This window comes from Nannospalax galili, unplaced genomic scaffold (assembly GCF_000622305.1).
Source record: "Nannospalax galili isolate Female #2095 unplaced genomic scaffold, S.galili_v1.0 scaffold77, whole genome shotgun sequence".
In the NCBI taxonomy this organism is placed as follows: Eukaryota; Metazoa; Chordata; class Mammalia; order Rodentia; family Spalacidae; genus Nannospalax; species Nannospalax galili.
The window spans coordinates 1,468,383-1,490,383 of record NW_008341457.1 but is presented as its reverse complement, the minus strand read 5'-3'; the positions used below and the strand labels follow the sequence as shown (position 1 = coordinate 1,490,383).

General features: G+C 55.1%; 1 protein-coding gene across 4 annotated transcripts; it reads left to right on the top strand.

The window, feature by feature from the left end:
• The first annotated feature begins 1,740 nt into the window (after positions 1–1,740).
• Positions 1,741–20,256, top strand: Uhrf1 (ubiquitin like with PHD and ring finger domains 1). Of its 4 annotated transcripts, none has more exons than XM_008836967.3 (17): positions 1,741–1,972; positions 3,609–3,772; positions 8,440–8,676; positions 9,233–9,393; positions 10,908–11,123; positions 11,746–11,849; positions 11,926–12,136; positions 13,467–13,590; positions 13,903–14,010; positions 14,224–14,328; positions 15,372–15,478; positions 15,973–16,135; positions 16,397–16,534; positions 17,587–17,716; positions 17,798–17,943; positions 18,614–18,718; positions 18,961–20,256. In XM_008836967.3, exons 2-17 carry the CDS (start codon positions 3,620–3,622, stop codon positions 19,105–19,107), a joined length of 2,355 nt encoding a protein of 784 aa, XP_008835189.1. In that variant the 5' UTR covers positions 1,741–1,972; positions 3,609–3,619; the 3' UTR covers positions 19,108–20,256. The 4 variants fall into 4 exon arrangements, with proteins under 4 accessions (XP_008835189.1, XP_029421185.1, XP_029421183.1 ...); XM_029565325.1 differs by having other exon boundaries at positions 3,604–3,772; positions 11,950–12,136; XM_029565323.1 differs by having other exon boundaries at positions 3,604–3,772.
• Positions 20,257–22,001: the final 1,745 nt, after the last annotated feature.

Here is a 22,001-nt window from a genome sequence, read left to right as displayed (position 1 = left end):
CTTAGCTGCAAGCTCCTTTACCTGTTGAGCCCTCCCATTGGCCCAGGTTTTTATTTTTTTTTAAATCATTTGTTTTGCTGGGCATGGTGGCACACGCCTTTAATCCCAGCACTTGGGAGGCAAAGGTAGGTGGATCTCTGTGAGTTCAAGGCCAGCCTGGTCTACATAATGAGTTCCAGGCCAGCTGGAACTACAGGGAGACCCTGTCTCAAAAAGACCGAAAAAAAAAAAGTTTCTTTCTCTCCCCAGCTTCCAGGTTCTCATGTAGCCCAGGCTAGCCTCAAGCTCACCATATAGCTGGAGGAACTCTTGAACTCCTAATCCTACTCCCACCTTCTGAATGCTGGGATGACAGGAGTGTACACCACTCCAGGTCCATACTCGAAACCGTTAATCACACTAGTAAAGCCCACCCAGCTGTGGAAGGCTGTATAACCAGCCCTTTGGTGATGTGGACTTGGATATCTTTGGGGATATCACTGGAAGGCTTTATAAAGAGCTTTGGAAAAATAGGAGTCCAGCACCATGCCTGTACAACTTTGTAAACTGCCCCCCCCCGGGGGGGGTGGATGGAGTGGCCCCTGGCCACGTGGGGACAGGAATTCAGGGTCATCCTTGGCCACGCAGTGAGTTGGGGCCAGCCTGGGCTACATGAGATTGTTTCACAAAAACAGAGTTGTTCTTTTTTGTTTAAGGAACTCTTTCTTTTTGCTTATTGCCCTGTGAGGCAGAGACCAAAGTCGTTCTCATGGCCTCTGAGTTCCGCCGGAGCCTGGGGTCTTCTCACCCCACCTCTGCCCCTAAGCTTTCCTCTTTCCACAACTCCGGGATCTTTAGGCATGCTGAGTCGGTTTAATCCTGAACCACATGGAGGCCCAGGCCTTCGCCATTCCTGCAGCCGGAACTCAGTCCCAGCCCCCACTTGGCCAAGGGGTCACTCCGACCTTGCAGCAAGTGAAATCACCCTGAACGTTTATTCATCGTTTCTTGCTTCTCCACACAAGAATCCACCTTCCTTGGGACCCCCATGTACGCAGACCGCTACCAGCCGGTTGCTCCGTTGGGTACTGCGCAAAGCTTTTGCAACAAAGCAAAACAAAACAGGTTCCCTTTCGTGGCCTGGGCACTGCATAGGGTTAGGTCCCAGACTTTGTGGGTGCCCAGGACCGGTTACGGATAGTTGGAAGGAGAAGGCCGGGGTGGAGGGGGCAGGGCGGCCCTGCCCGCCTGGACAGCTCGCAGAAGGCGGGAAAAGCAGGCGGGAAAAGCGAGCCAGAACAATCCCTGCGGGTGGGCAGCGTGGGGAGGCGCTGGCAGGCCCTGTAGGTGCCTCTGTGTGCTGGGGCGTAATCCGGCAAAACTTGGGGGTATAAGATGTCTGGTGTGGGACACCCCTCAACTTCCCTGCAATATATGGCCATAGATTCTGGACGGCTTAGGTCTAGGAGGTCAAGGTGTGTCCAGCGGAGGAGGAGCCAGAATGCACTGAGATCAGGGGTCTCTTCAAGAGGTTACCCCTGGGATACCAATGGGGTTTGCATAGTGGGGGGCCAGGCCTTCTGGCTGAAATGGACACCCAGTGGAGCAGCGCAGGCAGGGCGGAGTCGTGGCCTGCTGGGCGGAGCTCTGTGTGGGGTGGATCCCAGAGTCTCGGGGACGCCCCCACCCTCTTTCTCGCTTCCCGCCACTGCGCTAGCCAATCAGGAACTAGGAACACGCCCCCACCCACTCGTTCCCCGCGGTCCGGCCTCCCGCTGCAGCCCTTGCACACTTCTAAAAACGCCCTAAGATTTCGCGGGAAAATAGAAAAAAATCCAAGCAGCTGGACGCGCCAGGAGCCGATCGCGCACTCCTGGGCACCGTCAGGTCCGCTGCCACGCACGCGTCTCACCCTACGATCGCCAGGTCCAAAGCCCCAGCCCAGGGCCAGGCACTGCAGAAGAGAGGGGAGTACGGATCGCTGCCGCCGGAGGTGAGTCCGGGCGCGGGGTGCGGGCTCGGGCTGCGCGCACACGCTTGCACGGCGGGACACCGCGCAAAACCTTTGCAAAAAACTTTTCTCGCGCGTGGCCTAGGCACTGCGTAGCCATTTCACGTGAATGGTTGTGCACTTGGCTTGAGATCCAAGGCGTGTCTTCTTCGCTGAACCCGCTTTCTGGCCCGGCGCACAGGGTTGCACTGTGTGTGTGTGGATTTTGCAAAATTTCTTAAGAGTTCCCTCGCGCGTTGCTTGAGAAGTGCAGTCATCGCGTATGCGTGTTTCTGCCCCCGGTCTGAGGGGGATCTAAAAATTATCCTCCACGCTGAACCTCCTTTCTGGCCCAGCGCAGAAAGTCGCGCCGGGAAACTTCAAAACTTTCCCACGCGTGTCCTGAGCTTTGCGGAGAGCCACTGCGCATGCATGCTTCTGCACCCTGCTTAGGGGGAATCTGAGGGTGTCCACCATGCTGAACCCCTTTTCTGACTCCCGGGGGTCTGGCTCAGCCGGCGGGAAACCCGCGTGACTCGCGGCCCGGGAGGGGCGGACGCGGGTTCTGCGCCTGCGCGCGGGACGCTCCCCGCGATTCAATTGTCGCGCCGGAGCCCGATTTCGCGCGCCCTGACTTCCCCGGGCGCGGCTCAACCAATCGCGTGCGAGGAGGGAGGGGCGTCCGGTCTGGGCAGAACCAATCAGCAGCGACTCCGTGAAGGGCGGAACTTAAGGAGCGCCGCAAGACCCGGGCAGCCGGGAAGGGTGTGGGCGTGGGTTTCCTTGTGTGTGGGAGCGTCTTGAAAAGCCGCAACGCAAAAGTCCAGAGTCGGGATTCCGGGGCGGGAAGTTAAGTCCAACAAGCTACGAGAGGGATCCGTGGTGAGTTTCTGCGCGGGCGTGGGGGTGGCCGGGCTGGGACGACCGGTTGCCATGGCCACCGCGGTGTCCCCCGCCACTCCACACACGCGCGAGGTAGGCGCCGGGCGGGAACTTTAGGGGTCCCAAGTCGAGGGGTGAGGGTCGTGCCTTAGGTGTCCGAGTTGTCCCTCCCGGACGACAGAAGTTCTGGTCCGCTTTGGTGTTAGCGGGTTCCACCTTCTGTGAATGGGACCCTGTGGGGTGAATGAATGAACGAGCAGAGGCGATCACTCTCGGTCTGAGCAGGGTTTTTTCTCCTGCCCTGAACTTTGTTTTTCTCCCGTCTTGTTTTGAGAGAGAGTCTCACTGTGTAGCTCAGGCAGGCCTGGACCTCACTATGTAGACCAGGCTGGCCTCGCTCAAATAGAGCTCTGCCTGCCTTTGCCTGTCGGGTGCTGGGATCAAAGGTTGCAACACCATGCCTGGCGTTTTTTTCTCCCCTTTTGAAAGCCTCCAAGATGTCTTTGGCCCCATTCAAGTCTTAACCACTTGCTCCTCGTTAAAAACATTAGGTGCCTAATTCATGTCATCTGGCCTTCCAGGGTGCCATCTACTCCGTATATAGGGAACAGGAAGCCAGGAGGAGGGGTCTTAAGAGTTGATTAGTTTAATAAACCCACTTGAAAGAAAGCAACTAGAGGATCCCTGATTGCCTGGCCTGGTAGGGGGCTGGACACACTGACCAGCCCTCTTCCCCTCTCCTTTTCTATCAGCTTAGCATCCATCACCATGTGGATCCAGGTCCGGACCATGGATGGGAAGGAGACCCACACTGTGGACTCTCTGTCCAGGCTGACAAAAGTGCAGGAGCTGAGGAAGAAGATTCAAGAGCTGTTTCGCGTGGAACCTCACCTGCAGAGACTGTTTTATAGAGGCAAACAGGTAAAGTTGGGGTAGCCCCAGCTTCCCATCCCCTAAGCTTTGTTCCGGACACCCTGCCTCCCAAAGCCACCAAACTGTGTGTCTCCTCACCCCCCCATCCCCCTCATCCCCCTCCAGTCCGGGAAGGAGAAACTTCTGCTAACAAAGGGAAGGTCTCCTCTTTCTACACCAGTGGCCACCTGGCCCCTGCTGGTTGCAGTCTTTGCTTTTAATGGATTTTTGGTTTTTGTGTTTTTGAGTAAGGGTCTCCCTGTAGCTCCAGCTGTCCTGGAACTCACTGTGTAGCCCAGGCTGGCCTTGATCTCACAGAGATCTTCCGGCCTCTGCCTCCAGAGTTCTGGGTGCTGAGATCAAAGGCATGCACCACCACAGCCAGCATCAGTTTGATTTCTTTTTTTTTTTGGAGTCCCCCTTTTCCCTTTTAAACTGTCTCTCTAGAGGAACGGGCTAGAAGTGGTCAACAGAGTTTTGCAAGTTTAAAGTTTGGTTTACCATCTTCACCTGGCATGACCAGGTTTTGCTTTGTAAACCCACAGGCTTGTATCCATGAAACATCAGACCCCTCTAGAGAACTTTCTAGAATCCACTTAAGAGCTTGATGGTGATCAGGAGTTGGGAATTCCCTGCAATCTTGGGGAGCTCCCCTTATGGGAGTGTCCCTGTCCCGTCCTGTACCCCCCCCCCCATCGCTGCGCTCCCTCTCTTCCACCCTGTGTTGAAAACTGGCCATTTTCATTTTCTGAGCCCAGCTGCCCACATTTGACTATGGTCAGCACCTGGTTGGGCTTGTTCCTTTTGTGTCCTCTGGCGGCAGTAGCTGGTGCTGGCGTTATGGTCCCTGGTGGAGGGGTGCGTGGCTGCTGCTAAGTAGCTCTGAAGTCATCTGAAGTCACCCAAAGTCACCCTATAAGGGGCCCATCCCCAACTTGCTGGTTGAGTTGGGTGCTGCTGCCCTCTGCTGTCAGGTCTCCTATGCCCAGAGATCTTGGCCCAAGGACAAGGGTGTGTGGGGTGTTGTGGGGACACATGTCCGGATCCCCTTCCTGCCATGGCGACTCAACCCCCCAAAATGGATTTTGCTCCACCCGGTGTATGATTAGCACTGAGCCCTTCACTCTGCCAACTGTGGGGAGCTGGGGAAATTTCTCCGCATTTTGGGCTTGTAGTTCAACGTTCTAGAATTTGAGCCAGGTACTGAGCGCCACACCTGTTTATGTGGTGGTGGGGATGAACTCAGGCCTGCGCAGGTTGGGGGAGCTCTACCTCCTGCACCCCACCCGTTTTTCTTTCTAGCCTGGACTGGAATTGAGTCCTGAACTTCAGTTTCATCTGTCTTCTCCCAGACCCCACAACTTTTCTTCGTTCTCTTTTGAGACAGAGTCTCCCTGTAGCCCCCAGCTGGCCTGGAGCATGCTATGTAGCCCAGGCTGGCCTCAATCTCACAGATTGCACCACTTTGCGACAGTATAGCTTTTATAACTAGAGAAACTGCCCCAAGCAAGCCTGGCAGCCTGAGCTGCCACCTCTGGTCCCCTTTGACTCTCCCCCACGTGGTGGCTTTGTCTGGGAGCCTGCAGAGGCTTCCGGTTTCTGACGCAACTTCCCCAGCCAGGGCTACTACAACACAGCTGGCCACGGGGAGGCGAGCAAGGGGACAGGCGGGTGGGGACAGGCCAAGAGCTGCAGTATGTGGCTGATAGCCACAGGAACCAACCTACTGCAGGCATGCATGCACACAGGCATGTAAGTGGGCTATACTCGGAAGATACTAGAAGTTTCTAGAAGATTCATAGCTTGCTTTCTCCTTGGAATTTCCTCACAGCCCACCTGCCTGGGTTCCGTGGTGAATAGACTTGGCAGCACCTCTTAGTTTATGGCTGAGCATGGTGGTGACTTCTGTCACCCCTAGCTACTGGGGTTGTAGGATCAAGGCCTTGTCTCAGAGTTTTATTTTGTTGTTATGTGTGTGGAGGTCAGAGGACAGCTTTTCGGGAGTTAGTTGTCTCCTGCTAGGGATTCCCCAGGTATAGCTCAGGATGGTCCAGTGAGTTTTTGTCCGCTTAGCCATCCTATTCACCTTTGCTTTTTTGAGACAGGGTCTTACATAGGCCAAGCTGGCCCCAAACTCTTAATGTAGCCAAGGATGACCCTGCCTCCTGATCCTCTTGCCTCCACCTCCTGAGTACTAAGATGATAGGTGTATGTCACCTGGTTTTTGGGGTGCTGGGCTTCCTCCGTGTTTGGTGATCACTCTGCCCACTGAGCCCCCGCTTGGGTTTAATTTTTAACCTTAGAAACTAGGCTGGGTGTGGCTGACCTGGGTTTCCAAGCTTTCCCTAGCTTCAGTCATTAGCCCTGAGGTGGAATTTTAGGGACTTGGGGGGCAGCCTCACTCAATGTGCTAGCCCATGCTGAGGGTGAGCAGAGCCTGGCCTGGTGCTTCTGCCCCCTGAAATTTTCTCCCAGCTGCTGGACTAGTGGGATGTGGGTGGGGGGCACTTCCTCTTGCCACTGGTTCCTGCCACATGCTTATGCAGGTTTTTACCTGCATAAGGGCTCCATGGTGCCCTTCTGAGAGTTCCAGAAGTGTTGTCAGGAAGTAGCCTGACTGGCCTTGTGAGTTACAGCCTGTAGCTAGAGTTGCTGATGAGCTTGCCCCAAGCTAGTTCCAGCCCTTTCTGCCCTGCATGGGCCCTCTGCCATCTCTACAGGCCCCGTGGCACAGGGAATAGACAGTGCTCCCCTCCTGATGCATGCAGGCCTGTGACTCCAAGGTACGGGCAGCCTGGTAGGGATCTGGCAGGTCTGAGGCAAGTGAGCAGATATAGTCCAGGTGCCTACCCTGGTTGCTGTTCATCCTGGCTGTCCATAGTGACCAGTTAGCTACCACTACCAGCTACCACTTTGTACTTAAATTCTTTTTTTAGTTTGTATGTACATTGTGTGTGCAGGTCAGGTGTCTTCATTGCTGTCCGAGCTGTGCTCCTGTTCTTGGCTGAGTAATATTCCAGTGTGCAGATGGAACACAGGCATGTATTGCTGTTTGTGGAAGGACTTGGCTTAGCTGTGCATATTACAGATACTGTGTGTGTGCGTGCGTGCGTGCGTGCGTGCGTGCGTGTGTGTGTGTGTGTGTGTGTGTATGAGAGAGAGAGAGAGAGAGAGAGAGAGAGAGAGAGAGAGCTTGTGCATGTGCATGTGGGTGTCTGCCTTCCTGCAGACCCCTGTCCATCCTGGCATCCTTACCTTGTATCTGCAGGACCCGAGGTCCTTCCTGGGTTCCTGCGGTTCCACCTGGGTTCCCCCTGGGTTCCCGCGGGCTTTCTTGAAGTTCCCGAAGTCCTTCCCGTTCCCGAGGTCCTTCCCATTCCCGCAGTCCTTCCCATTCCCATGGAGCTGTTTCCCGCAGTCCTTCCCATTCCCACGGAGCTGGTTCCCGCAGTCCTTCCCGTTCCCAGAGCCGGTTCCCCTCCCGCAGTCCTGGGCAGTCCTTCCGCAGTCCTTCCTGGTCCCAGAGCTGGTTCCCGCAGTCCTTCCACAGTCCTTCCTTTTCCTAGCTGGTTCCCGCAGTCCTTTACCCTTCTGTTCCTGCCATCCTTCCTGTTGTCTCTCCATCCTTTCCCACACTCCCCCATCCTTCCCTGAAAGCCAGTGGCCCCACCCCGTGATTCTTTCCTATAACTCCCCAGTCTTTCCCGTAAACCCCATCCTTCCCATCCATCCATCCCCCTCCCCCCACCCTTTCCTACCCCCATCCTTTCTTGGAACACTCCCTTCCATCCTACCACAACCCCCCACAATCCCTCCCCAACCCCCTTTTCCTGCATTGTCCTCTGGGGCCTACCAAGTGTGGCCTGTCCCCAGGGATCTGGGGGTCCTGTTTGCATGACAAAGGAACCCTGACCAGACCTGTGAGGCAGACATACCCCTTCCCCCTCCTGAAGGGCCTCCCCAAGGTGGCTCTGCCATCAGGGTAGGCCAGGACCTGCATATCACAGCTGGACAGTCTCCAGCCTCCCTGGGGACATGGGTGAGCGGCTGAGGGAGCTAACACCCCAAACTCTGGGGTCACCTGCTAAATTTACCCCTGACACTGGCCACAGCCCTGTCCCCAGAGATATAACGACAGGGTCTGTGGGAGATGGCCCAAGCTTTAGAAAGGAAATAGGGTGGGAACCCTGAGCACCATGGGATGTTTTGGGCCCTTCAGGGTGCTAGGTGGTAGCCCTGGCCTCTGCCCACTCTATGCCAGGAGCTGTCCAGTGTGAGAGTCCCTCAGCACCACAGAAAATGGGCCCCATGGCCTCTACCTGTCTTCCTAGCCCTTGGGATGTAGAGGTCAGCCTAGGGTGTGTGAAACCCTTTTTGTAACCCCAATACTCTCCTTAGTATTAGCCCAGCAAGTCTCATGGAATGTGGTGGGATTGTCTGCACTCAGCCCACATTGCCTGTGCCACCAACTGCCCTCATTAGTGACCTGAGCATCCCAGGGCTGCAGTGTGGACTGGTGGTGCTTGGTGTGCCAGGAGCAATCTTCTGGTCTTTGCTTTGTGTGGCACTCCAGCCTTCCCAGACTTTGGACATCAGGGGACTGGCCACTGTCCACTCCGCCAATCTCTGCCCACCCGGTCTCAGACCAACCTCGTCTGTCTTGGGCATCCCCACAGATGGAGGATGGCCACACCCTCTTTGACTACGACGTGCGCCTCAATGACACAATCCAGTTGTTGGTGCGCCAGAGCCTGGCACTGCCTCCCAGCACCAAGGAGCGCGACTCGGAGCTCTCAGACACTGACTCTGGCTGCTGCCTGGGCCAGAGTGAGTCGGACAAGTCCTCCACACATGGCGAGTCAGCTGAAGGGGAGAAGGTCGAGTGGGAGGAGACAGAACTGGGGCTGTACAAGGTGAGTCCCCCATGACTGTGGGTTGCAGGATATTATCCTCTTTCTGGGGTTCACCCCCTCAGGTTTGCACAATGCCCATCTTCACCCTACATGCCTGGGGCCAGCCCTGCCTCTTGCTGCACCTGGAGGCCAAATGGTGTTCCTGGACCTCTTTGTGGTGGGTTAAACCCTGCTGGGGCCTGCGGTTCACAAAGTCTTGGCTTCTTACCTCTGGGGACACATGTGCCAGCTGTGCTGGTGGAGTTCTTCTGTGGAAGCCAGGGATGCTGCTCAGTACCCTGCAGGGCCTGGGATGCCCCTCAGAAGGTGCAGCCCTGTGCTCTGTGCTCTGGAAGGCAAGGGATGGGACCCACGCCTGCTGTTCTATACTGAGGCTGAGGCAGGAGGATTGAAAGTTGGAGGCCAGCTGGGCAGCAGAGCAAGACCTGCCTGCCTCTGAGGCCCAGAAGGCCCAGTGCAGCTCTGTCCTGCTGGGCCCCACACCCCAAGCTTGTCAGCCTGGGGGGGGTCTTCTGCACAGCCACCAGGTCCCTTGAGCTTCCCTGCCTCTTCACAGGTCAATGAGTATGTGGACGTCCGGGACAATGACCTGGGTGCCTGGTTTGAGGCCCAGGTGGTGCAGGCTCTGAGGAAGGCCCCTGGCCAGGATGTGCCCTGTAGCTCCAGTGCCAGCCCGACCCCAGAGGACACCATCATGTACCGCATCAAATACGATGAGTGAGTGTCTGTACGGCCAGTGCCCAAGTTCCACAGTCCTGCCAGGCTCACCCCGTTTTCAGCCTCCCAAGATGATGGTGTGGCTGGTGGGACCCCCAGGAACGAGCTGAGCCCCTCAGTCTATCCCTGTTTCTGTGTCACTGGCAAGGACGTGAGGGTTCCGCATGTGTGAAGGGGTCACAGCTCATCCGGGACGGCCCTAGCCTGAGGTTACTGGGTTCAAGGACGTGAGGCTTCCACATGCGTGACTGGGGTCATAGCCCATCTGGGATGGCCCTAGCCTGAGGTCACTGGGTTCAAGGGGCATGTCCTGGATCCTAGATTCATTCCTAATGTTCATGGAAGCTGGGTGGAACTGTGTCCTTGGTTGTGGGGGGCCTCATATGGCCAGAGTCCTACAGATGGAAGCCCTCTGCACTAATGGCTTCACTGATCATCAGTTCGCTCTGAAGCTCCCCAGTTATGCCAGGGCTTCTGTCTGTAGCCCCTGACTGGAGGGAGGGCCACTGTCCACTTGGGTCAGAGAACTAGGCAGCACGCACTCACCTGTCTGGACAGCTGGCAAAAATTCACGTCCTGGTTGAGATCACCATACTGTAGCCCTGTACTTGGCTTTGTCAATAAAGATTTATTGCCACCAGTCACAGCTAGCAGCTGCCTATGGGCCATAGCAGCAGAGCCAAAGGGAGTATTTCCCTTCAGTCCCTTAGTGACTTGTTGGGAAGGAGTGGATGTTGGGTGTTGGCACCCATGTCACTGCATTGTGTGGTTTTCACAGCTTTGGTTTGTTTTTTTCCCGTGGCTAGCAGAATGCTCCTGCACACCTACATAGAGACTTGTGCTCAGCCTAACGCCCATTCTATTGTCTATGCACATGTTGTCTGCCCAGTCACTAACGTGTGTGTCCCCTTGGCTGCTGTCCCCTAAGTACCACTCTTTTTTTTGGGGTCTTTTTGAGATGGTCTCCCTGTAGTCCCAGCTGTCCCAACTGCTATGTAGACCAGGCTGGCCTCGAACTCAGAGATCTGCCTGCCTCTGGCTCCCGAGTGCTGGGATTAAAGGCGTGTGCCACCACGCCTGGCCCTAAGTGCCACTCTGAATGGTCAATATGACTGGTTCTCCTGGTGCCACCGTCCAAGATGAAGGCTTCTCAGTGTCTCTGGGGGGACCTGCCTCTGCCTCCCGCTACTTATGGTGGGGGGGCGTTCAGCCATCTTCGGGGTTCCCGGGCGCCTGGCTGCCTTGTCACCACATTTGCATTGCACACTCTGTCCCCTCTATTATGAAGACCTGGGGGTCATCCCCACCCCACTCCTGATTTAATAGTGTCATTCTGTCCGGGATAAGGATGAGTTGCTTTTGAAGACTATGTCCCTGGCCCATCATGTCTCATAGCTACGTGGCCTCATACCTGGACAGCAGGCAGATACTGGGACCACTGGGATGTGGCTCCCCGTGCTGAATTGACAGCACATGGAGTGGCCCTGTGGTGCTAATGTGGCCTTTGCTCATAGCTACCCGGAGGATGGTGTGGTGTTCATCCATGCTAAGGATATCCGAGCCCGAGCTCGCACTGTCCTGCCATGGCAGGAGCTGGAGGTGGGCCAGGTGGTCATGGTCAACTACAACGTGGACTTCCCTAAGAACCGTGGCTTCTGGTATGATGCTGAGATCCGCAGGAAGCGCCAGACCAGGACGGCACGGGAGCTGTATGCCAATGTCACACTGGCGTGAGTGGCGTGCCCCTGATGTCCTTTTGTCCCCACATCAGCCTGGAGGCCATCAGACTTGGCTTTCTGGACTCTTACGTGTGCTCTCCCATACGTTATCCTGAGCTACAGGAGGGTGTGCATGAGAGTCGGCCCCTGAGCTCTGCCAGCAGGGGCATGGCTGCTCTGTGTGTGGTTGTGTTTGTGTCCCCAGGGCATCTGGCTTTTGGGGGTGGGGGCAGGGTCTGGCTAAGTTGCCAGGTTGTCTTCAGACTCCTGGGCTAGGGCTGGCAAGAGGGCTCAGTGGGTACAAGTGCTTGCTGTACAAATGTGAGGACCTGAGTTCGAATCCCTGGCACCCATATAAAAGCCATGCGCCGAGGAGTGCATCTGCCATCTCAGGGCTCCAGCAGGGAGGTAGCGGTGGAGGTAGGAGAGTTCTGGAAGCCTATGGGCAGCCATGAACAGAGACCCCAAGTAGGTCAGGAAGTGAGGCTGGTCACAGAGGTAACGCTTGGCATACAGATGCCCACATTACAAACACAGACCAGAGCCTGGACTCAAGATGTCCTCCAGCCTCCTGAGTACTAGGGATCACAGGCTGGACTGCAGTGTTCTAACCTTCTGGGATGTTCTCCCACAGGGGCGGCTCCTACCTCAAGGACTGTCGGATCGTTTTTGTGGATGAAGTCTTCAAGATCGAGCGCCCAGGCGAGGGGAGCCCTCTGATTGCCAGCCCCTCGCGACGTGAGTCCCCAGTCTCTGTCTCTGTGCCCAGGGTTGGGGGGCGGTTCCCCCCTGGTGGCATGGTGGCCTGCTGCAGCCCCTCCTGCCCTCCGGCACACAGGGAAGAGTGGCCCATCCTGCCGCTACTGCAAAGACGACGAAAGCAAGCTGTGTCGCAAGTGCGCTTGCCACGTGTGTGGCCAGCGTGAGGCCCCCGACAAGCAGCTGCTGTGTGATGAGTGTGACCTGGCCTTCCACCTCTACTGCCTGGAGCCCAAGCTAAGCAGCGTCCCCACTGAGCCTGAGTGGTGAGTGGCTGCTGGGGTCAGACACGGGTTATCTCAGTAACAACCAAAAGCCCCACAGCAAGCCAGCTCAGCGGGTAAGATGTCTTGTGGCACAAATATGAGTTCCTGAGTTCAAATCCCTGTTCCCAAATCCCCTGTGGCTGCACATGCTCCTTCCTGTAAGCCAAGGGCTTTGGGTGTCAGAGGCAGGAGGACCTGGCCTGATGCCCTCCTGTGCTCAAAAAAAAAAAAAAAAACCTGCCATGTCATTGAGTTTGGTGGCTACCACTTGGGGAGTGTACCTCAGGGGACCTGGAAAAGCAGAACTGGACTCCTTACCCTCTAGTGTTATCAACTGGGGGAGGTTCTGACCTGCCTGAGTTGACTGAATCTTCTCTTGTGGGCAGAGAAGCCCTGTTCTCAGTCTGCCCAACCCTGTGCAGATGGGGAAACTGAGGCTCCAACAGAGAAAAGTCATTGTCAAATGGCCCTGTGTCCCTACCCTCACAGTGGGCTTTTCCTTTTGTTTGGTTTTACTTTTTATTTTAGAGACAGGGTTTATCTGTAGCCCCATCTGGCCTGGAACTCACTATGTAGACCAGGCTGGCCTCGATCTCGGGGAGCTTCACCTGCCTCTGCCTCTGGAGTGCTGGTATTAAAGGCATGTGCTACCACGCCTGGCTTTTCTTGTTTTTTTTTCAGCAAGTTTCTTAGGCAGCATCTGATTCTGTTCCCAGTCTGGCTTCAACTTGGCAGCAGTCCTGCCAAGTACCATCCCCTAGCCTTCTGAGTGCTGGGGTTACGTGTGCGTGCCTTGCCTGCCTTTGGAATTTCTATTTCTGCTTCAAAACTAAACTGATGGGGCTGTAGTTCTGTGGTATTCTTTAAAAAATTTTTTTGGGGGGGGAGTTCTTTTTGAGTCAGGGTCTCCCTGTAGCCCCAGCTGTCCTGGAACTCACTATGTAGACCAGGCTGGCCTTGAACTCACAGAGACCCACCTGCCTCTGCCTCCCAGTGCTGGGATCAAAGGCATGCGCCACCATGCCCAGCAAAAAAATTCATTACATGTGATTGTGTATGTGTGAACATTTGGGAGTTGGTTCTCTACTTCTACCATATGGGTCCCATAGCTCAAACTCGGGTCAGGCCTTTTACCCTCTGAGACATTTCACCAGCCCGTGTACCATAGACTATTTCACAACAGTGGGTATGCTCTAGCCCAGTATGTTTCCTGGGACTCGAGACTGTGTCCAACCTGGGTGAACATGGGGAAGGTGTTGCCATCTGTCCTGCTGCACATGGGCTGGGTGCTCCTGGGCCATGTGCAGGAGGTGACGGCCCTGTTGCGCAGGTACTGCCCTGGTTGCCGGATTGATTCCAGTGAGGTGGTTCAGGCCGGGGAGAGGCTCAGAAAGAGCAAGAAGAAGGCCAAGATGGCGTCTGCCACCTCGTCCTCCCAGCGGGACTGGGGCAAAGTATGGCATCCCTCCTGTCCCCTTCCTGTGTCCCGTCTCTGCCCCCACCCCCACCTCCTACTGTATCCTGTTCTTCTCTCTTCCATCTCCCTGATGCCCTTCCATCCCTGTGTCCCCTCCTCACCGAAGTCCTGCATCCCCATCCGTATCTTGTCCTCCCTCCATCCTCTTGCTTCCCGGTCCTGTCACTGTCCAGTCTCCCATCCCCCATCTGCCCTCTGCTCCAGCACTCGCATCCCCCTTTCCCTTTGAGCACTCCTTTCCCCCTACACCCTACACCGCCTTCCACTCATGCACCCCTTTCCGCGGCAGGGCATGGCGTGCGTAGGCCGTACTAAGGAGTGTACCATCGTCCCCTCCAACCACTATGGGCCGATCCCCGGTGTCCCTGTGGGTACCATGTGGCGTTTCCGAGTCCAGGTACCTACTAACCCCTCATAGCTTCCGTTTGGAGCACATTGGCGGTTCCTTCATGTGACTCAGGCAGGGAAACACTGAGTAGGGTTCTCCCTGCCACCCTGTGTCACAGTGGGCATAGGCCAGGGGTGCCCTGGTTGTCAATCGTCCCCTGGGAAGCTAGGGCTGGGTGGCAGTTGTGGCAGGAGTTCCTGAGCGTGCCTGTGGCTCTCGTAGGTCAGCGAGTCAGGTGTGCATCGGCCCCACGTGGCGGGCATCCACGGCCGTAGCAATGATGGCGCCTACTCACTCGTGTTGGCAGGTGGCTATGAGGATGACGTGGTGAGTGTGGGCACTGGCGACCTGTCAACTCCAAAGTCACAGGGACAATGACATACCTGGTCCTCCACCAGCCACAGTGTGGCTTTCCAGTCTGATTTCCGCCCACACCATGGTTGGGATTCACGTCTGTCCGAGCCTGAGCCCTGAGTGGCCTCGGGAGTCTCTACCTGTTTTTCCGTCCTGACTTGCTAGCGTTTCCTCACTGGGCACTGTCTTCCTGCTGCTGCCTGGTGCTGTCTTAGCTGTTGCCATGTTCAGGTGACACTTAACTTGCTTTGAGCACAAACGTACCAGGCTTTGATTTCCCAGGAGTAAAGCAGGTGCTGTAGAAGCTAGGGACAAGTGACGTGAGCCCCAGCCAGGGAGGCAACTGGCTGGTCTTTCTCTGCGTGCAGCACATGGCTGCTTAGAAGTAGGGTGGGCTCTTAGAGCGTGGCAGAGTGAAATTCAGCACCCCTGGGTGGCCATGGGGGTTCATAACGCCCTCTCAGTTGAGGGGGATCCTTAGGGTTCCGCAGCAGAAAGCTCCGTGACTGCATCCATCCATACCATCCATCTCCAGAACCTTTTATTCACATCAAGCTCTGTTCTTATCCCACACTAATTCCATCCCACTTCCTGTCTGTGGCTCTCTCGGAACCGGACCCTGGGTTGTGTGTCCTGTGTTTTGCCTTGTGTCACGGAACACCATGCCTACGTGGCCCATCCATGTTGGAGCAGGTGCCTGAAACTTCCCAGGACGGAGTAACATCCCGCCACAGAGCCGGGCCTCAGTCCGCGTGTCTTTTGACAGTGCACTTTGCTCCGTCCTCAGGCTGCTGCCTGTGGTGTCTGAATGGCTCTGCTCGTTTCAATCCCGTGTCTGCAGAAGCACAGTTGTTAACTGTGTCTAATTTGGTGAACCGCTGCCTCATTTCGGCAGCGGGCAGCACTCAAGTCTGAGGCCTCAAGTGCCTTTGTTGTAGGTGTTGTGTTGGGGGCTCTTTGGCTTCTTGTCCCTTGTCTCCATGCAAAGGGGTCACACGGCACTTCGCCTGTTACAGGACCACGGGAATTTCTTCACATACACGGGCAGTGGCGGCAGAGACCTTTCTGGTAACAAGCGGACAGCAGAACAGTCCTGTGACCAGAAACTGACCAACACCAACAGGTCAGTATAGACATGGCTGTGCTCACACTCTGGCCGCAGCTCCTAGTGGCTGAAGACTTGAGACCTTGTGAAATTTTTAAGACAGGGCTTCCTGTAGCCACAGTTGGCCTGGAACTCACTGTGTAGAAGAATGCATTTAGTTACAGTCAGGGCTGTCAGGTTGTGATAGGAAAAAGGTTTCTTGGTTCAGTGTAGACATGGATGGGCCCCTTTGCTTTGAGGCCTCCACTAGGGGGTGCATGTGGTGTGAATATGTGGCCGCTGTGAACATGGGAGGAAGTCACACACTCCTAGAACCAGGCGTAATGATCTAGCTTTCCAGTGGGGACCAGGCCTTCCACACCCGGCCTTTTGGGACCTTCAGAGCCTGAGGTTCATTGGCAGCATTTGGCCTGGCTCCAGCATGTGCCACCTACCTGCCTCAGTACCCTTTGGTGAAGAGGGCCAGGTGTGTTTCTAGGTGCTGGGATGTGACCCCACCTGTCTGCCCACAGGGCACTGGCACTCAACTGCAGTGCCCCAATCAACGACCGGGAAGGGGCAGAGGCCAAGGACTGGCGCTCTGGGAAACCAGTACGTGTGGTGCGCAACATGAAGGGCGGGAAACACAGCAAGTATGCACCGGCCGAGGGCAACCGCTATGACGGCATCTACAAGGTGAGCCAGCATCCCTGCTGCAGCCCTGCACACACATGGTACCCATCTGCCAAAGTCCCTGGGGGTCACAATGCTCATGTCATAGTACCTATAGCTCACAGTATCCACGTGGCGTGGTGTCCCTGTGTCATAGTCCTTCGTGGTCCCATGTCACAGTCTCCCATGACTCTCGATTCCCTGTGTCTCCTGCATCTCCGTGTCATGGTCCCCCATGTCCCCTGCTTCCCCGTATCACAGTCCCCTGTGGCTCTGACTCCACAGGTGGTAAAGTACTGGCCGGAGAAGGGCAAGTCTGGCTTCCTTGTGTGGCGCTACCTCCTGAGACGGGATGACGATGAGCCGGGGCCCTGGACACGTGAGGGGAAGGAACGCATCAGGAAGCTGGGGCTCACCATGCAGGTTCGGGGACCACAAGCCTGGCACGGGAAGCTGGGGAAGGGAGGGCCTTGCATGTGGTGCCCAGCACCTTCCTGCTACCACACTCAGGTCCCTGTGGTCTGTGATGCAGCCCATGGAGGGTGCGAATTGGAGGCCAGCCTGGTCTACGTAGAGAGACTCTGTATAGAAGTAGGAGTAGGGGGCTTGGGGTTTGGTGGGAGGAGCCCAACCAACACACACAAGGTCCTGGGTCCATCCCAAGCACCCCATAAACCAGGTGTGGTGTCATACACCTGTCACCCAGCACTGGGGAGGTGAGGCAGAAGGATCAGGAGTTTGGGGTTATCTTTGGCTATATAGGGAGTAGGAGACCAGCCTGTGCTACATTAAGCCTTGACTCAAAGTAAGGAAACTCCTGGTTAAGAGTGGGTGCCTACACCCCCAGATTGTTCTGCCGGCTGCCTATTCCTGACCTCCATCCCTGGTATCATCAGCTGAGAAGCTCCTAGAAGCCCCAGGAAGCAGTGGGGACAGGCAGATAGGCCCATAGGCCTGAAGGTCCCTGGGCTGCTTTTGTCTTCCCAGGGGGAACATTCCCTGAACTGGCACTGAATAAGCTCCAAGCTGATTGCAAAAAAGGGCACACATGACCGGACACTTAAGGAGTTTCGGTTTTTCTTTGGTCTTGTGACACAGGTCTCCCTGTAGCCCCAGCTGGTTTGGAAGTCACTATGTAGACCAGGCTGGCCTGAAATTCATAGAGAGCCACCTGCCTCTGCCTCTTGAGTGCTGAGTTTAAAGGCGTGCGCCACCACACCAGGCTCTTGATTGATTGTGACAGGTCTCCCTGTAGCCCCAGCTGGCCTGGAGCTCTTTTATTATTTTTATTTGGGCCTCTCCTTTATTTACTGATCGAGCCATAGGGTCTCATGGAGCCCGGGCTGGTCTCAGACTTGCTATAGCTCAGGATGGCCCTGAACTCCTAATCCTTTTGCCTACACCTCCCATGTGCTGGGCCACCAGGTATGCAGGGTGGGGTCCCGGCTCACTCCCCTCCTGTCCCATCCCCACAGTACCCTGAAGGCTACCTGGAAGCCCTGGCCAACAAGGAGAAGGGGACTGGGAAACATTCCAAGGCCTTGCAGCAGGAGCCTGCTGACCCCTCGACACCTGAGAAGGGCAAGTGGAAGCGGAAGTGTGCAGGTGGGTGCGCAGCCTGGCGGCACTGCCCCTTGTACCGCCCCTGGGTGCTGTGTGTCCTCACAGCCTCGCTCTGTCCCCCAGGCCAGGGCAGCCCAGCCATGCGTACATCTAAGAAGACAAAGCTGGAGCCGCACACCCTGCCCCCGCAGCAGCACAGTCTTATCAAGGATGACAAGACCAATGCCAAGCTGTGGAACGAAGTGCTCAAGTCCCTCCAGGATGGTCCGGTGGGTTAAGAGTCCCAAACCTTTTGTCCCGTTCCACGATGTTCCCCCTGCCCCTTCCTGGACCCGGCTTCTGGGAGTAGAGCCTGCAGTGTGTGTATTGTGTCTGAGCATTGTGTCGGGGGGCTCAACACTGGTGTGAGAATGCCTTTCCTTTTCCTAGCTGAGTAATAGTACTGTGTGGATAGACTGATTTCTCACAGCTGTCTGTCCGTCCAGGGTTGCATGGGCTGCTTTTGTGCCACTCAAATGTCCCTGCTAGGCCCTCCTGCCAGTGACTTCAGTGTCCTAGGGGTGGCCCTCTTCAGGAAACCACCTTGTGTGCACATGAGGAGTCTTCACTGCAGGGGCTCCTCTGTCACCACAGAAATGAGGTGGTACCTGGCTGTGGGGCTGTGTCCTGGGGCAGGGTCAGACCCACACCCTACTCACAGGCCAGGACCCCACATGCTTTTACCTGCCCCTTGTTCAGTACAGCCTGACAACCACAGGGATGTGTGCCCATCCATCAATCTGTTTGCCTGCCTGTCTGCCCATCTGCCTGTCCATCCCCCCTCTCGCCTGCCTCCCTGTCCACCTACATGTCTTTTTCCCCTTCCGTCCATCCGTCCAGGAGAAGCTGCTGGGTGTGGGGTTGGGGCCTCAGGTCACTCGGCTTCCTGCCTGTCCTTAGTTCCAGGTCTTCCTGAGCAAGGTGGAGGAGGCCTTCCAATGCATCTGTTGCCAGGAGCTGGTGTTCCGGCCTGTCACCACCGTGTGCCAACACAATGTGTGCAAGGTGAGGGCACCAGGTGAAGGTTCTGGAAAACGTGGCCTTGTTCCCTTATTCTACCCATTCCCGGTCTACGCTCTTGGGGCCTAAGGACTTGAGACCTCAGGTCCCCACACTCTGGGACCCCACCTGCTTCTGCAGTCGGGAAGGCCTGGAGGTCGGAGGGAGCTTGGCATCTCTGAGGGCTAGAAAACAGGCCTGAGGGTCAGGAGGGACCCCTGAGTCACCATCAGGCCCTTGCCTTTCAGGATTGTCTGGACAGGTCCTTCCGGGCACAGGTATTCAGCTGCCCTGCCTGTCGCTATGACCTGGGTCGCAGCTACGCCACACGCGTGAACCAGCCTCTGCAGGCCATCCTCAACCAGCTCTTCCCGGGCTACGGCAACGGCCGGTGATCCCCAAAGCCAGACAGAAGCCCATTGTTCACCATTGGTTTTTTTAGTGGGTTTAACTTAAAAACACATAGTTCTTCCTCCCTCAAGACACCATCCTCCCTGGTTCTCAGTTAATCTGACATCCCCAGGAATGCTCATGTTCTGGGTACCAATTGGACTCTCGGTTTTTTTTGGTTTTTGTTTCATTTTTCTTTGTTTATACAAAGCCTGCAATTGATCTGCAAGACAGAAAATTCTCCATGACTATTTTTTCTTTTGGAAGATGGAGTTAGAAACCTTGGGCCATGGACTGGACCTTAAAGTCAGCTTTCAGAAGTCCCCACTGCCGACCAGCTAGCCAGCTGTCTGGCTGCCTAGAACAGTTTAGAACAATCCGTAACAGTCTGTGACCTTGGCCTCTTTGAGGTCAAAGCTGGGCACATCCTCCTGAGAGCTGTCCTCAGGGAGACGTGGACAGCCCCAGCCCAGCTTCAGCCCTGGCCTCCGCCATTTCCTCTCATGCCTCTGTCCCTGTGGCGCAGCCGACACTACCTCAGCGGGACTGGACTCTCGTGAGGGCTGCACGTGGGACAGGCCAGGGGACCCAACAAGCAGAAGCTGGTCAAGTGCCTTTGGGTGGCTGCATCTCTCTGTAGACTGGGCTCACTGTCTTCAGCACTGAATGCCGAACAAATTTGGAAACCTGGCTAGGAAACTGGCTGTCCAGGTGTCCCACCTTGGCTGGAATTGTGGAGGTTTAAGTTGCATTGATTTAGTTCCAATTTTTTTTTTTTTTTTTTTTAAACTCAGCAATTTGAGAATTACAAGTTGTTTTTGTTAAATCAAATGAATGCTTTTTTGAAATGAATTTTTCTTGTAGTTTGTGTGTGAGATGGAACCTTGCGGTTTGCTTTTCATTCGTTGGCTTTTGTTGCATTTTTTTTTTTCTAACTTACCAAAGTTTGTAGCAATACCTCAGCGGAACAGGGAGACTGAGCCACATAGCTGCGCAGTCTGGGGCGCACTGTTTTAAAAGGGCCATATTTTTTTCTTTGTAGGATTGTAAACATTAGGGGGGAAACAACAAAACTGTCTATAGATGTTTTCTAAAGTTCAATATTCTTTGTGCAGGTTTTAGATTCTCAGAATAAATGTTATTTCGCAGATATATTTGAAGAGTTGTTTCTCTAAAAACAAAATTTGTGCCAGGTGTGGTGGCGTCCACCTTTGATTCCAGCACTCGGAGGCAGAGGCAGGCAGATCTGAGTTCAAGGGCAGCCTGGTCCACATAGTGAGTTCCAGGGCAGCCAGGGCTACAGGGAGACCTGTTTCAAAAAAAAAAAAACAACCCAAAATTTTATTTTTTACTTCATGTGTATGAGTGTTCTGTCTGCATGTATGTAAGTGCACCCATGCATGTCTTAGCCACCGTGCCGGTGTTCCATCCCCTTCAGTATGTTTTTGCTTGATGATGCTCTTCCTAAGCACTGGGGGCGAGAGGTGAGGCAGATGAGAAAACGCCCTGATAAGGCAGTAGTGGGCCAGGGCACAAGCTGGCCCTGCTTTGATTTTTGTAAAGTTTTACTGACGCGACCACAGCCATCAAACTGGCGTATGTGGCCAGCAGAATCCAGTAGGTCTGAGAGAAACCACTGAAGTCCTCAAAGCTGAGAACACTGCCATCTGGCCCTTGACAGGCAGGTTCCTGGCCTGTTCTAGAATATTCTGGGGGTGTATGTTTAAGGTCTATGGGGAAAGACAGCAAGTGCAGACTCTGGAGACCCAAATCCCTGTCACCCATGTGGGAACCCAGCACTTCAGGCTCTCCTACCTGCCTCCTGGGGCTGGTGTGGGGTGGGGGGGTCCAGACCTATGTCCTGCTGGGGCATTGCTCACGTGCAGACAAGCAAGTTGTAAGCATGTCACCAACCACATTAGGTCAGAAAGGGCTGCCTTGCCCCAAACAAATTTGGGGACCAAGGGTGGCAGGAGGTTACAAGCCAAGGGTGGTACTGTTTAATGTTATTTCTTCCTTTTGAGACAGGGTCTCCCTGTAGCCCCAGCCCAGGGGACCTCTGTAAACCTGGCTGGCCTTGAGCCCATGGAGATCCACTTGCCTTTGCCTCATTAATGCTGCAACCAAAGGTGTGTGCCACCACACTCAGCTTATTAATTTTTGATGTTTTTTGAGATAGTGTCTCCCAGTAGCCCCAACTGGCCTGGAACTCACTATGTACACCAGGGTGGCTTTGAACTTAGAGATCTGCCTGCCTCTGCCTCTCAAGTGTTAGGACTAAAGGCATGCGCCACCATGCCTGGCTCACACTCAGCTTATTTTTAATTTTAAAAATAACATCCACTGGGGCTGGAGAGATGGCTCAGCAGTTAAGAACACTTTTTGCAGAAGACCCGGGTTTGAATCCCAGAACCCACATGGTAGCAAACAACTGTCTGTAACTCCAGTCCCAGGGAATCTGACAGCCTCTTCTGACTTCTGCAGGCATTGCATGACTTGGGTACACTTACCTACATGCAGGAAATACATACACATAAAATATAAATACAAATAAAATCCACTGAGTCACCTAGCTTGCTCAGGACCAACCTTTCTTCCTCCCCTCCCTCCCTTCCACAGGGCCTCCTGTAGCACAGGCTGGCCTCAATCACTACGTAAGGGAGGATGACCTTGAACTGATCCTCTGGTCACCCTGCTGGGATGGTGGGTGTGTGCTATACACCAGGCATTTACTTTACAAATGAACACATTTAAGATCAAAGGGAGGGGCTGGAGAACTGGCTCAGTGGTTAAGTGTACTGGCTGCTCTTGTAGAGGACCTTGATTCCCAGTATCCACATGGCAGCTAACAACTATCCATAACTCCAGTTCCAGGGGAATTCAAAATCCTCTTCTGACC